The sequence below is a fragment of the Hylobates moloch genome, unplaced genomic scaffold, assembly GCF_009828535.3.
Source record: "Hylobates moloch isolate HMO894 unplaced genomic scaffold, HMol_V3 SCAFFOLD_16, whole genome shotgun sequence".
In the NCBI taxonomy this organism is placed as follows: domain Eukaryota; kingdom Metazoa; phylum Chordata; class Mammalia; order Primates; family Hylobatidae; genus Hylobates; species Hylobates moloch.
This window is the reverse complement of record NW_026652291.1, coordinates 45,329,079-45,345,602: the sequence shown is the minus strand read 5'-3', so window position 1 is coordinate 45,345,602 and position 16,524 is coordinate 45,329,079. Positions and strand designations below refer to the sequence as shown.

Below are 16,524 nucleotides of genomic sequence, written 5' to 3'. Positions count from 1 at the left end.
TATGATTTCAGTTCAATGTCTTAAAATATTGATTTAACAAAATCTATTTGATCTTTAAAGTTGACAGCAAATATTCTAAAATTCTTCGGTTCTCCACTTTTTTAGGTATACTCTGAAACTAATGATTGATAAAGCAAGTTTAGGTCCAATAGAAGACTTTAGAGAACTGATTAAGTACCTTGAAGAATATGAACGTGACTGGTACATTGGTTTGGTATCTGATGAAAAGTGGAAGGAAGCAATTTTACAAGAAAAGCCATACTTGTTTTCTCTGGGGTATGATTCTAATATGGTAAGGTTAAAAAATTTTTAAACTTATATATACTAACCTTAAAGAATGGATATCAGTTATAAAGTATTTGAACTAAGTGATAAATGATATAACATTATAGCTGTGATATATTAATTATAGTTTTAAGGCATTTGTAATCATGACTTTATGGCTAAGCTAGATGAACTCTAGAATAGCTGATTTCTCTACTTTTGCCAACTGAAGAGGAGCCAATTAAAAATGTTGTGTAACCATAGTGCAATGCCTGACCTATAAGAGAGCTAAGTATGTGTAGTATGCTATAACATATTTGATTAAATGGATTGTATTCCTATGTTCAATTGTATGAATCATCTCTTGGATTTGACTCCTAGAAAAATTTATTTGTAAGTGGCAAAGTATTTTGCTAACATTTATACTGTATTGAAGCAAACCTAACCTGTGAAAATCCAGAGACTTAAAATAGGGGATGACTCTTTAAGATTTAGTACTTGTTCTTATTGCATTTAAAATGTCTTCAAGTGTACACAATATGAAAGATTCAATGTTATGAGCTTATCATGGTTTTGTCTGTCTGGCATTATGGTTTGAGGAGCTCTGCAAATGCACTCCCCAGTGAAACTGATGGAAATTATTATTTTTTAAATAACCATTTAAAGTCTTAGAAAGTCTCCTAAGGGCATGCAGCAAATGCACACACATTTATTCAAAGAAATCTGCTAAAACCCAGTAAGAATAGCAAGAGACTGCAGTATTTGAACCAAGACCTACCCTACCTGAGCCTCAGCAAGATGGAATCTCCCCTCAGACTGGTACATCCCAGAACGTAGGCTCTCTCCTCTGTCAGCTCCCAGTTGGAGGACTGTTTTCCTAGGAAGGGCAGGAGTTCAACATTTTTAATCCTGTCCCAGCTCTCTGTTGCTGAGGCTGGATTCCAGGCATGTGAAGTCCAAGTAAAGATTCCCTTCTGGCCAACCACACTTACGGGATGGAGACTTTATCTTGGGTGTGGTGCCACTGAAAATACTGGGGCCTTGATCACTCTCGCCCACTCGTAATGTGGAAGTCCTATGCTGGGAGAGGCAAGCTGGAAAGACCTGAGGCTATTCCTTCCCTCCACCAAGTGCTTATCTCCTAAAGCAGAAGTGTCACTCGAGAGAAGCATGCCATCACCTAGAACTCTGGCTCAGAGATTTTGCCCAGTGGGAGAAGCAAATTTATCATTAACAACAACAAAAGCTCTGAATCTCTTCTTCCCAGAGGAACTGATTTATCTGCAACAGAGTGTAGACACATTAAAGCCCAAAATGTTCTTGAAAACAGTGGAGGACTTGCTGTTTTATGATAGTGTCAGAAAAAGAAAACAACATAAATGGTGGAGGTTGTGGTGCAAACTAATGTTTAGGAGACTGGTAGGTTCATTAAGCTAAACTGTAAACTGGCTAGATTTTTTTCAGGGGAAGAAAGAGCAAAGAGCCTTCCTGGGATCAGAACAAATCTCAAACACATCAAAAGTTATTCCTTTCAAGGAGTTCACCTTTAATTGGATCAGTCTGTGGAGCAATTTATGCCCCAGGTCTTTGTTGAAAACATAGAGTAACCAGCTGGCAATTGGTGGAGCTTAATAGCTAGGTATGAACACTTAGCAGACAAGATAGCCCTGCCAAAACCATCCCAAGGTTAACTGCGTGCATTCACAGTTTGGCTGTACTCTATGAGAGGCCATATCTGAGACTTCAAACTGGGCAGGGGATGGTAGGGAGCAGACAGGGATTGACTTCACTACAGTAAGCCAGCCAATCACTAAACAAACAAGTAGATAATAATAACAAGCCCTGGAGTTAGGAATGAAGAGGACCAGCACCCAGAATTTCTACAGTGTTACCTGGAATATCCAATTTTCAACAAAAAGTTGAGATATGCAAAGAAATGGGAAAGTCTAACCCACATATCGGGAGAAAAAAGCAGACAACCAGGCTTGCCTGTAAGAGGGAACAGATGTCAGATTTAATAAAGATTTCATAGTAGTCATTATAAGTATGTTCAGAGAACCAAAGGAAACCATGGTTGAAGAAATAAAGGACAGTATGGTGACAATCTCACATCAAATAGAGAATGCATGTAGAGATAGAAATTATAAAAAAGAACCAAATGAAGAATTCCACTAGAGGGGCTCAACAGTAGATTTGAACTGGCAGAAGAAAGAATTAGTGAACTTGAAGATTCTAGATCAATAGAGATTATGCAGTCCAAAGAAGAGAAAAGAATGAATAAAAAGGAAGAGAGCTTCAGAGAAATGTGGGACACCATTAACTGCTCCAACATATACTTAGTATCAGAAGGAGAGGAGAGAGGGAAGGAAGAAAAAAATTATTTGATGAAATAATGGCTGAAACTTCTTAAATTTATTGTAAAACATTAATCCACACATCCAGGAACTTCAGTGAACTTTAGAATAAATGCAAAGAGATCCGCAGGCAAATACATCGTAGTAAAAATGTGGAAATCCAAAGACCAGGAGAAAACCTTGAAAGCACCAAGTAAAAACTACTTGTACATCTTAAGGAAAGTCGTATAAAATTCTGATTTGTCATCAGAAGCAATGGAGGCCAGAAGCATGGAATGACATATTCAAAGTGCCCCCTAAAAAAACCCCAAAACGGAAAGGTTAACCAAGGACCCTATATCTAGCAAAGTGATCTTTCAAAAATGAAGGCAAAATAAAGAAATTCCCAGATAAACAAAAACAGAATTTGTTGCTACCAGACCACCTTACAAGAAATACTAGAGTTTTTCAGGCTGAAAATAAGTGACCACAGACAATAATTCAAATTCACACACAAAAACAAAGAGCACCAATAAAGCTAACTGTGTAATTATAAAAAACGGTAAAAAGGCATATTTCTTCTCTTAACTCATTTGAAAAGCAATTCTATAAAACAATATGTCTTCATGTATTGTTGGGCCTATAACATATAGGAATGTAATTTGCTAATAATTGCACAAAGGAAGCCAGTAGGGGCAAAGCTGTACTGGATAAAGGAAATGAATCCAGATAATTCATTTCTGGATTCTTGAATCTACAGGAAGAAAGAGAAATAGCATTTTTTTTTTTAAGGTTAACATAAGGCTGGGTGCAGTGGTTCACACCTATAATCCCAGCACTCTGGGAGGCCGAGGCAGGCGGATCACCTGAGGTCAGGAGTTTGAGACCAGCCTGGCCAACATGGTGAAACCCTGTCTCTACTAAAACTACAAAAACAATTATCTGGGTGTGGTGGTGGGTGCCTGTAATCCCAGCTACTTGGGAGGCTGAGGCAGGAGAATCGCTTGAACCCAGGAGGTGGAGGTTGCAGTGAGCCGAGACTGCACCACTGCACTTCAGCCTGGGCAACAAAAGCGAGACTATCTCAAAAAAAAGAAAGAAGGGTAACATAACAAGGCTGGGCATGGTAACTTATGACTATAATCCTAGCACTTTGGGAGGCCAAGGCAGGAGGATTGCTTTGAGACCAGGAGTTTGAGACCAGCCTGGGCAACATAGCAAGAGCCCATCTCTACCAAAAATAAAAATTAGCTAGGTGTGGTGGCGTGCATTTGTAGTCCTGGCTACCACTTGAGAGGCTGAGGTGGGAGGACCACTTGAGCCAGGTGTTCAGGTTATAGTGAGCTATGATTGCACCACTGCACTCCATCCTAGGTGATGAAGCAAGACCCTGTCTCCAAAAAGTAAAAATAATTAATATAACAAACACAATAAATGTATACTTGCTCCCTTTTCTCTCAGCTTCTTTTAAAAGCATAAAATTATGTAAAGTGATAATTATAACTATGTACTGTTGGATTTGTAACGTTTATAATGTGATATGTATAACAATACCACAGAAGGGAAGAAAAGGAACTAGAACGTTGTAAGAGTAATATTTCTGCTTCACCACAATTAGTATAAATCTGAGGCTGAATCTTGTAAGACAGAGCTAGTAAGCTTTAGTCAACCATTGAAGAAATAACTGAGAAAAAAAGTGAAAACAATCATTAAAGAAATTTAAATGGCGTATTACAGAATAGTCACTTAATACGAGAGAAAGTCAAGAAAGAATAGAGGGATAAAAAAGATATGAGACAAAGAAAACAGAAAGGAAAATGACACACAAAATTCAGCTATTTCAGTAATAAAATTAATGGGAATGGATTAAATAATCCAAATGAAAGGCAGAGATTATCAGATTGGATTTAAGAAAATGCCTGTAATCCCAGCAATTTGGGAGGCCAAGGCAGGTGAATCACTTGAGTCCAAGAGTTCAAGACCAGCCTGGGCAACATAGTAAGACCTTGTCTCTAAAAAAAATAAACAAAATTATCCATACATGGTGGTATGTTCCTGTAGTCCCAGCTACTCTGGAGGCTGAAGTGGGAAGATTGCTTGAGCACAGGAAGCGCTATGATATATAAAATATATAATATTTTATTAATATATAAATATGTAATATATAAAATATATAAAATAAAAGACACAAACCACATGATCATCTCAGTAGATATAAAAAAAACTAACAAAATCCCCCACCCTTTCATAGTAAAAACAAAATAGGAAAGAAGGGAACTTCTTCAACCTGAACATCTATGAAAAACTCACAGTAAACATCATAATTATTGGTGAAAGATTGGATGCTTACCCCTAAGATCAAGAAGACAAGAATGTCTACCCTTACCACTTTTATTAAACATTGTACTAGAACTTCTAGCCAGGTGGTATGGACTGAATGTTTATGTACACCCCAAATTTGTATGTTGAAGCCTAACCACCAACGTGATGGTAGTAGGAGGTGGGGCCTTTGGGAGGTAATTAGGCTTAGATGAGATCATGAGCATGGAGCCGCATGATGGGATTAGTGCCCTTATAGGAAGAGGAAAAGACACCCACAGCTTCCTGTCTTTCTGCTGTAGAGCAGAATAAGAAGATGGCTATCCATGAGCCAGGAGGATAGCCCTCATCAGAACCCAGCCATGAAACCACCCCGATCTTGGACTTCCCAACCTCTAGAACTATGAGAAATAAATGTCTCTTCTTTAAGTCACCTAGTCTATGGTATTTAGTTATAGCAGCCTAAGCTAAGACACCAGAGTAATTAGGCAAGAAAAAGAAATAAAAGGCATTCAGATTAGGAAGAAGTAAAATCATCTCTATTCACAGATGACATGATCTTAATGTATAGAATATCCAAGGAATCAACTAAAAAGCTTAGAACTGATTAACAAATTCAGGATGGTTGCAAGATGTAAGATCAACATACAAAAATCTGGTGAATTTCTATACACTAGCATTGAACAAACCAAAAAGGAAGTTAAGGAAATCCCACTTAAAATAGCATCAAAAAGAATAAAATACTTAGGAAAAATTGAACAGTAGTAGTACAAAGCTTACACTCTGAAAACTACAAAACATTGTTAAAAGAGAAAATTAAATATCTAAATAAATAAACATCCAGTGTTCATAAATCAAAATAACATTGTTAAGATGGCAATACTCTGCAAATTTATCTACAGATTCAACACAGTCCTTTTCAGAATTCGAGTTGGCTTCTTTGTGGAAATTGACAAGCTGATTTTCTAAAATTTATATGGAATTTCAAGAGACCCTGAATAGCCAGAACAATCTTGAAAAAGAAAATTGGCCGACTCATACTTCCAAGTTTCAAAACTTATATGAAACAATAATCAAAACAGTATGGTACTGGCATAATGATAGACATATAAATCAGTGGAATTGAATTGAGGATCCAGAAATAAACCCATGGGTCTTTAGCCAACTAATTTTCAACAAGGATGCCAAGACCATTCACTGGGGAAATCATCTTCTGATAGCAACATTCAAAAGAATAATGTTGGATTACTAGTATTAGTTTCCCAGGGCTGCTGCAACAATTATTACCACAAACTGGGTGACTTTTTAAAAAATGGAAATTTATTCTCTCATAGTTCTAAAGGTTAGAAGGCTGAAGTCAAGGTGCCAGTAGAGCCACGCTTCCTCTAACGGCGCTAGGAAGGAATCTTTCCTGGCCTCTTCCAGCTTCTGGTGGCCCTTAACATTCCTTGGCTATGGCTGAGTAACTCCAGTCTCTGTCTCCGTATTTACATGGCCTATTCTCTATACTCTCATGTGTCAATTCTAGTACTACTTTCTTTTATAAGGATGTCGGTCACTGGCTTTAGGACCCACCTAAATCTAGGATGATCTCATCTCTAAATCTTTAATTACATCTGCAAAGTACCCATTCCAAATAAGGTCACATTCACAGGTAACTTCAAAGAGATGCTATTCAACCCACTACAGACCTTACTTTGCGTACCATATTTTTAAAATAACTCAAAAATACATCAAAGACCTAAACATAAGAGCCATAAAAATCTTAGAAGGAAACATAAGGGTAAATCTTCATGACCTTAAACTTGGCAATAGATTCTTAGATATGACACTAAAAGCATGAGAAACAAAAGAAAAATAGATAAATATGACTTCATCAAAAGTAAAAACTTCTGTTCCTCAAAGGACACCATCAAAAAAGTAAAAAGACAACTCACAGAATGGGAAAAATATTTGCCCATATCTGATAAGGGACTGTTACTAGAATATATAAAAAAACTCTTACAACTCTATAATAAAAAGATAAATAGATTTTAATGTGGACAAAGGATCTATATAGACATTTCTTTAAAGAGGATGTACAAGTTGCCAATAAGTACATGAGAAGTGCTCCGTATAATTAGTCATCAGGGAAGTGCAAATCAAAACTACAATAAAATAACACTTCACACACACAGGATGGCTAAAATCAAAAGGTCTGAAAATAAGTGTTAACAAGACGTGGAGAAATTGGAACCCTCTTCTGCTCTTGGGAATGTAAAATGGTACAGCCACTTTGGAAAACATTCTGGCAGTTTCTCAAATAGTTAAGCATAGAGTTAACCTATGACCTAGCAGTTCTATCCCTAAGTATATATACCTAAGAGAAATAAAAACATAAATCCACATGAAACCTTGTACGTGAATGTTTATAGCAACATTATTCTTAATTGCTATAAGGTGGAAACAAACCAACTGTACATCAATTGCTGAAAACAAATTTTAGCATATCCATATGATGGAATATTATTCTGCCATAAAAAGGAATAAGGTACTGATAGATGCTACAACATAGATAAACCTTGAAAATATGCTAAGTGAAAGAAATCGGTCACAAAGGACCACATATTATATGATTCATTTCAAGTGAAATTTACAGAACAGGCAAGTCTATAAAGATAGAAAGTATGTTAGTGGTTGCTTAGGGAACGGTCAATGAGGAGATAGGATGGTGATAACTAAAGAGTACAAGGATGCTTCTTGAGGTTATGATGTTTTAAAACTTCACTGTGGTGATGGTTGCACATATCTGTGACTATAATAAACCACTGAACTGCATATAGTAAGTAAATGTGAATTATATGGAATGTGAATTATATCTCAACAAAGCTGTTTCTTTAAAAAGAGCCTATTGTATCATTCACCACCAAATAGTATTTATGACTGCATCGCTGAGGCAACAGATCAGAGAAGGCAGACAGAGAAGTGACTAAGGTTTTGCCTAATGGTGATTGAGGTGGCGGCCAGAAAACTTTTCCTTTATTTAAAAAACCAAGGAAATAGAGGTAATTCTTGATTCTGAATACAAGCAACTTGTGTACATTTTAAAACACTACTTTCTGTTTTTTGAACTTGGGAAAAGTTTGGCTAATTACAATGCAATTTTTCTCTAAGTTTATAAATAAAATATAAAGACCTAAATGTAATCTCTTTTCTTTTTCTCCTCCTCCTACCCTTTTTACTTTAAAGGGAATTTACACTGGGAGAGTACTTAGCCTTCAAGAATTATTGATCCAAGTGGGAAAGTTAAATCCTGAAGCTGTTAGAGGTCAGTGGGCCAATCTTTCATGGGAATTACTTTATGCCACAAACGATGATGAAGAACGTTATAGTATACAAGCTCATCCACTACTTTTAAGAAATCTTACGGTACAAGCCGCAGAACCTCCCCTGGGATATCCGATTTATTCTTCAAAACCTCTCCATATACATTTGTATTAGAGCTCATTTTGACTGTAATGTCATCAAATGCAATGTTTTTATTTTTTCATCCTAAAAAAGTAACTGTGATTCTTGTAACTTGAGGACTTCTCCCCACCCCCATTCAGATGCCTGAGAACAGCTAAGCTCCATAAAGTTGGTTCTCTTAGCCATCTTAATGGTTCTAAAAAACAGCAAAAACATCTTTATGTCTAACATAAAAGTTAGAACTATTTGGCCAATATTTGTGCCTTCTGGACTTTAGTAGGCTTTGGTAAATATGAGAAAACATTTGTATAATTATTATATAATGAATTTTGTAATGCTTTCTTAAATGTGTTATAGGGGAATTGCCATACAAAGTTAACAGCTATGTAATTTTTACCTACTTAAAAGATATACATATCAGTGTTCTAAGTAGTGATAATGGATCCTGTTGAAGGTTAACATAATGTGTATATATTTGAAATATAATTTATAGTATTTTCAAATGTACTGATTTATTTTAACATCTAATATTATCTGAATGTTTGTGTATCAAGTAATTTGTTTTCATAGACTTCAATTCACAAACTTTAAAAAACTTTTAATAAAATATTTTCCTTCCTTTTCAAATATCCTTTTAATATATGTGAAAGGAGCAGCGTTCATCCCATTCATCATGTGAATATTCACAGGAAGAGCAATGTTAGGGTAATCTGCATATGACTACTAAAGCATATATCTGACTCATTATATATTTCTTTCAACTGAATTTACTGCTTCTGAAAAATGATTTACCCAACAGGACTACCAGTTACTAGTGTCTTAAGGTATATGAACTAAAGTCAGAAGGAGATGGAAGAAAATTTTTATAATATGATCTGAATTTTATTTTCATTCTCTTCTTGCTTAGGAACGTTTTACAGATACATGTAAGGGGGATTAACAATGAATCCACATCAGTTGAGAGATCAGTTTCCTCTACTTCTTACTTAATTTCCAGTGAAATCAGTAGGAGCCCCCTAGATTTATAATAATGTATTCTCTTTAGAAATCATTCAAATTATATGAAATGTACCAGTTAAGTTGTTATTAATATTCCATTTATTTAGTATGTGGACCAGTTCACTCTAACAATATTAAAGGATAAACTTTTTGGACCAATTTTCAGTTAATGAATTCAAGAGATTTGTATGTTAATCTTTTTTTGGAGGTAATATAGTACAGTTACTAAGATAGGATTTTGTATTACTCTGAGTTCACATCTCAGACTTATGATTTAATTTACATGATTGAGATTTGCTAGCTGTACACTTTTATATCTTTGTCATGTAGAAATATTTTCTCGTGTCATTAAAAGTACTTTGTAATTATCAGCTTTTTTTTTTTTTTTTTTCCCCAAGACGGAATCTCGCTCTGTCGCCCAGGCTGGGGTGCAGTGGCACGATCTCGGCTCACTGCAGCCTCCGCCTCCCAGGTTCAAGTGATTCTCCTGGCTCAGCCTCCTGAGTAGCTGGGATTAAAGGCATGCGCCACCACACCGGCTAATTTTTGTATTTTTAGTAGAGACAGGGTTTCACCATGTTGGCCAGGCTGGTCTCGAACTCCTGACCTCATGCTCCGCCCGCCTTGGCCTCCCAAAGTGCTGGGATTACAGGCATGAGCCACCGTTCCCAGCCATAATTATCACTTTTAATGACAGCATAAAATTCCATTGATAGATATTATTTATTGGACTACTATCCCCCAAATAATGTGAATTTTAAGTTGTTTAGAGATTTTTACTGTGATAATAATGCCAAGCTATGTCTTCCCTTAACTTTGCATCCTCCTCAAACTGCTCCCATATCTCCATTTCATTCATGGCCAAGTTTTCTCTTTCATTTACTTGTCAAACCATTCCAGTCTGGATCCCATCTCCATGACTACCCCAAATTAAAAAAAAAAAAAAAGTTTTTATTAAGGTCACTATTGACCTTTTTATTGTCAAACCAGCTAGTAGTAATTGACACATTTGACCATTCCTTGAATCAGCTTTTGTGTTTTCTTTTGGACTTTCCTGATACTACATTATCTTTGTTTTCTTCTTATCTTCCTAGCAACTCCTCAAACATCTTTGCTGCCTCTCCTCTTCTACCTGACCTCTAAATTTTAGAATTTCTCAACAATTGGTTCTAGGCCCCCCTTCATATTTCTTCAATCACCATAGATAATCTCATCTACTTCAAGACTTGAAATATCATCAATAAATTGAGATGATCAAATATATGTACCTAACCCAACATCTCTTCTTACACTGAACCTATATATATCACTTATTTGATATCTTCACTTGGTATATTAAAAACTGTTAGATTTTGAAGGGAAGGTGAGGGTTAAAGAAAGACACACATACAGAAAGAGGGCAGCTTGACAGCAAATGCAGACTTTATATCTAGCATAAAAGCTACAGAAGTGGGGGACCAGCTTAACGCCAGAGCCCACCACTGCTTACAGGCTGGGCATACTTGTAGGCATGGGTGAGAGGGGTCTGGGCAGTATGGCTTGCTGCCCAGCAGGATATTGATAAGATGCTCCCATGATGAGATGGTTCTGGCCCTTGTTCTGGCGGGATGTCATCGTGGTATTCCTTGGAACTTTGCCCAGCAAGATATGATAGGGATATTTCTTAGGTTGGGCCTTTTTCCGCCTTGTGGTCAGGTGGTTAGGCAGGATGTTTCTCACTGCCCGAACCCCCGTGAAATGTTTCACTTTGATCAAGGTCTGCAAAATAGCGGGGAGCTTACAAAATGGTGCAGTTTGGACTAACACTAACCTTACTGAATTTTCCCTAAAACCTACTTTTCTACTTCCAACTTTTAGTGGTGCATTCATACCAACTATTTCAGAGAACTAGAAAAGCCAGGCAAAATAGTATTTTAAAATCTGCTTAAAGGCATTAGAGAACCAAAAGACAGTGAAGAATAACATCACTAAGATCTAAGACAGAATGAAACTTAGAGACCTGAGCTCAGCATTTGGGCTGCTTTTCTTTTAGGAGACATGCCAATTCAGGATAAGGTGGTTGAGAGTCTGAGATGCTAAGTAACACTTAATAACAGCCTTGCTGCTGAGTTAGAGGGACAAAAACTGGAGACCAAGACTCTCCAAGGAAGTAGGGGAGGGGAAAGGAACCCTAGTTAACTGACCATACATTGGGTTGTGACTCCAAGGACCATATCCAAATTGTAAGGGTGAAAACCAGATGCAGTCAGGATCTTCTCACTTCCCAAAACTGGATTCAGGTGACCCTTTGCTCTAGCCGCTACCCAGAGCAAATGTAAATCCTCTCTGGACTGATCTTTTGAGTTATTTTTATAACTTTTCATGTTTAGTGTTGGAAAGTTATTTAAGGTATCTGAGGAAACAAGGCAACATGATCAAAATCCAAAAGAAGCGACAGATGATGGGACAGAGCCACAGGGGACCCAGATAAGGAGCTATACAACACAGGGTCTAAAATTACTATGTTTAGTGTGTTTAAAGATCTAAAACACAAGATTGAGAATTTCAGCGGAAAATCAGAAACTATATAGAAGAATCAATCAACAAGTCCCCAACTTAAAAGTACATTAATCAAGTTTAAGAATTCAGTGAATAGGCTGGGCGCAGTGGCTCACGCCTGTAATCCCAGCACTTTGGGAGGCCGAGGCAGGCAGATCATGAGGTCAGGAGATCGAGACCATCCTGGCTAACACAGTGAAACCCCATCTGTACTAAAAATAAAAATAAATAATTGGGTGTGGTGGCGGGTGCCTGTAGTGCCAGCTACTCAGGAGGCTAAGGCAGGAGAATCACTTGAACCCGGGAGGCGGAGGTTGCAGTAAGCCAAGATCATGCCACTGCACTCCAGCCTGGGCGACAGAGTGAGACTCCATCTCAAAAAGAAAAAAAAAAAAAAAGGATTCAGTGAATAGATTTTATATAAACTGGATACAGTGAAGTAAGAATTAGTGAACTAGAAGTTATATCAGAAGTAAATACCAGATGTGAAAAACTAAGAGACAAAAGAATGGAAAATATAGTAGAGAGAATAAGAGACATAGAGTTGAGAAGATCTAACATACACGTAACTGGATTTCCAAGAGAAGAGAGAATGTGGCAGAAGCAACCTGTGAGGAGATAATGACTGAGAATTCTCCAAATTTTTAAGACGTGAAGACCTGCAAGATCAAAGCGTGATAAATAAAAACAAAATTACACCTTAGCACATCCTAAGAAAAAATAAAACACAAAAAGAAAATCATTAAAGGAGCCAGACAATGATAAAAGACATTACTTTTAAAGGAGCCACAATTTTATTAAACTGACATCTAACTTCTCAACAGAAAATATGGGAACCAGAAATCAGTGGCATGATATTAGAAAGTATCTTCAATTTTAGAATTCAATATCCAGCCTTTCCCCAAAAACAATTCTTCAAGAATGAAGGCAAAGACACTTTCAAACGCAACAAATTTAATAGCAGATTGTCATTAAAGGTGATAGTAAAGGGTATTCTTCAGACAGAAGGAAAATGATCCCAGAAAAAGGTTAGGGATAAAGGTAGGAATGGACAGTAATTTAAAAAGATATATATACAGTTTAAGTGAATATTAACTATATAAAATAGTCTTTGAGTTTAAAATAATGTTAAAATGTGATAATATATAAGTTTGGTGCAGGAATTCTAAGGTCCTTAGAATTATCAGAAAGAAGATAAAAGTATAAGTAATATTAGACTGCTGTGTCATCTATAGGGTAACCACTGAAAGAACAGCAAAAAGCAAAATAATCATATAACTACAAAGCTAATACAGGGCGAAAGTGGAATAATAAGGCAAAAAGGGAGAGAAAATATAGAACAAATAGGACAAATAGAAATCAAATAGTAGATTAGGAGGTTTAAATCTAAATATCAGTTACAACATTAATATGAATAGACAGTGTACCAATTAAATGCAAAGATCATCAAAGTGAAAAGAAAGAGAACCCACAAAGTACCTTTATGCAAGAGATGCCTTAAATATAGGAATACAAGGGTTGGAAGTAAACAAGAATGGAAAAAGTTATAGTATGAATGACAAAAAACAAAAACGACAGGGCAGGGGGCTATGGTGGCTATTGCAACATTATTCAATGTAGACCTTAAGGTGAAAAGTATTATAAAGAGAGACAATTTGTAATGATAAAAGATTTGATTCACCAGAAAGTTTCAACAGGTCTAATATTTTAATGATTTAACAATATAGCCTCAAATATATAAGCAGAAATGAACAGAACTAAAATGAGAAAATACAAATCTGCATTCCCAGATTTTAATATGCTCAGTAACAACAGCAGCCATGCAAAAATACGTAAATATGTAAAGATTGGAATAATATTTTAAAACTTAACCTAATTGGCATATATGAAACAGAATACCCAACAACTGCAAAATACACATTATCTTCAAATGCAGGTAGAATATTTATCAAAACTGACCATATTCTAAGCCATAGGGATGGAATATATTCTTTGGCCATGTATCATTCACTTAGAAATCAATAATTTCAAAAATAGAAAGATTCTATTAAGTTCATAAATTAAGAAATACACTTCTAAATAACTCATGGATCAGATAATAAATTACAATGAAAATTAGAATATATTTGAACTGAATAGTGAAAGTGCTACATGTCAAAACTTGTGGTAGACACCTAAAGCCATGCTTACAAGGAAATTTATAGTCTTAAACGCACATTAAAAAATAAAAGATTGAAAATGAACCTAGTAGTTATCTCAAAATATTCTAAGAATAGCAAATTAAACCTGAAGAAAATAAAGGAAATAAAATAATAAAGAACAAGAATTAATGGAGTAGAAAATGAAGATAAAGTGGATCAACTAAGCCAAAAGTTGATTCTTTGAAAAGATAATTGATAAGTGTCTGGTAGACTGAAAAAGGAAGAAACACAAACAACCAATATCAGGAATGAAAGGATGTTACAAATCCTATAGTCATTTGACAAAATATGTGCACAACTTCATGCCAATTAGTTGGAAATTTTAGATGAAGTGAACAAATTTTTTAAACTATGGAAGAGCCAAAATTGACAAATGAAAAAATAGAAAATTCAAGTAGTTCCCTATCTGCTAAAGAAATGGAACCTATAGTTACTTTATTTGCTTTTCCATAGTGAAACAAGCCTAGATGGATTGATTCGTCAATGGAAAGACAACCTTAAATTCTTACAAAGAGCAGTAGAAATGCAGGAACCCTCCCCAACTCATTTTCTGATGCCAGAAAACCTAGATACCAAAACCTGGCAAAGACTTTATGAGAAAGGGACCTATTTCATTCCCCCCCAATATCAATGCAAAAATCCCAAACAAAATACTAGCAAACTAAACTACACACATACACACACACACACACACACACACACACCCCTACACACACGGAATAATCACAATCAAGTTGGGTTTCTTCCTGAAAAAGTGAGGTGGGTGTGATAGTTGCAAATCAATCAATATGATTCAACACATTAACAGAATGAAAGGAGAAAAATAATATTTCAGTAGATCCAGAAAAAGTATTTGATAAACCAGTATCCACTCATAAAAAGTTTGCTTTTTAATATTCATCTTTATTTTTCTTATCTTGAGTATGCACATAAGATGTTCAGGGTCAGAGATAGATTTCTTATTACTCAGGGTAAACAAGTGCACCTGCCCACCTTCGCACTATTCCATATCCCCCAGAGCAACCTGATAAGAGCTCATGGGATTTTGGCTATGTAAGTGGCCAAATACTGCATAGGCAAGGGACAGGGAAAATTAATTTTCCCTACTTATAAAGATGAAAGAGGCAGCTGTCCTCTTCCCCTCCTGAAAGGTTCTCCTTTTACTCTAGTCTTGTGGCAGACAAAGTCTCTCCAAAAGCCAGATAGCCAGCCCCATGTGTCTCCTAGAGCTGTCTCCTACATCCCAGGGAATACCTAGGAAGATAGCATATTAGAAATGAGGAAAGATCTCAGCACAATAACCTAAGTTCCCACCACAAGAAACAAGAAAAAGAATAGCAAAATAAGCCCGAAGCAGGCAAAAGAAAGGAAATAACAAAAGCAGAACTCTCACCGCTCCTATTCAACATAGTGCTGGAAGTTCTGGCCAGAGCAATCAGGCAGGAGAAGGAAATAAAGGGTATTCAATTAGGAAAAGAGGAAGTCAAACTGTCCCTGTTTGCAGATGACATGATTGTATATCTAGAAAATCCCATTGTCTCAGCCCAAAATCTCCTTAAGCTGATTAGCAACTTCAGCAAAGTCTCAGGATACAAAATCAATGTACAAAAATCACAAGCATTCTTGCACACCAATCACAGACAAACAGAGAGCCAAATCATGAGTGAACTCCCATTCACAATTGCTTCAAAGAAAATAAAATACCTAGGAATCCAACTTACAAGGGATGTGAAGGACCTCTTCAAGGAGAACTACAAACCACAGCTCAATGAAATCAAAGAGGATACAAACAAATGGAAGAACATTCCATGCTCATGGGTTGGAAGAATCAATATCGTGAAAATGGCCATACTGCCCAAAGTAATTTATAGATTCAATGCCATCCCCATCAAGCTACCAATGACTTTCTTCGCAGAATTGGAAAAAACTACTTTAAAGTTCATATGGAACCAAAAAAGAGCCCGCATTGCCAAGTCAATCCTAAGCCAAAAGAACAAAGCTGGAGGCATCACGCTACCTGACTTCAAACTATACTACAAGGCTACAGTAACCAAAACAGCATGGTACTGGTACGACAACAGAGATATAGATCAATGGAACAGAACAGAGCCCTCAGAAATGATGCCGCATATCTACAACTATTTGATCTTTGACAAACCTGACAAAAACAAGAAATGGGGAAAGGATTCCCTATTTAATAAATGGTGCTGGGAAAGCTGGCTAGCCATATGTAGAAAGCTGAAACTGGATCCCTTCCTTACACCTTATACAAAAATTAATTCAAGATAGATTAAAGACTTAAATGTTAGACCTAAAACCATTAAAATCCTACAAGAAAACCTAGGCAATACCATTCAGGCCATAGGCATGGGCAAGGACTTCATGTCTAAAACACCAAAAGCAATGGCAACAAAAGCCAAAAT

At 36.3% G+C, this 16,524-nt stretch overlaps 1 protein-coding gene across 6 annotated transcripts in view; it reads left to right on the top strand.

Annotated features, from left to right (window-relative positions):
- PCNX4 (pecanex 4) overlaps window positions 1-9,521 on the top strand; it is a 42,014-nt gene extending 32,493 nt beyond the window's left edge. For all 6 annotated transcript variants that reach the window (XM_032135106.2, XM_032135107.2, XM_058429538.1 and 3 more), the window contains 2 exons: window positions 106-292; window positions 8,145-9,521. In XM_032135106.2, coding sequence (XP_031990997.1) covers window positions 106-292; window positions 8,145-8,396 — 439 coding nt within the window. In that variant the 3' untranslated portion in view covers window positions 8,397-9,521. The remainder of the gene's footprint in view (window positions 1-105; window positions 293-8,144) is intronic.
- Window positions 9,522-16,524: the final 7,003 nt, after the last annotated feature.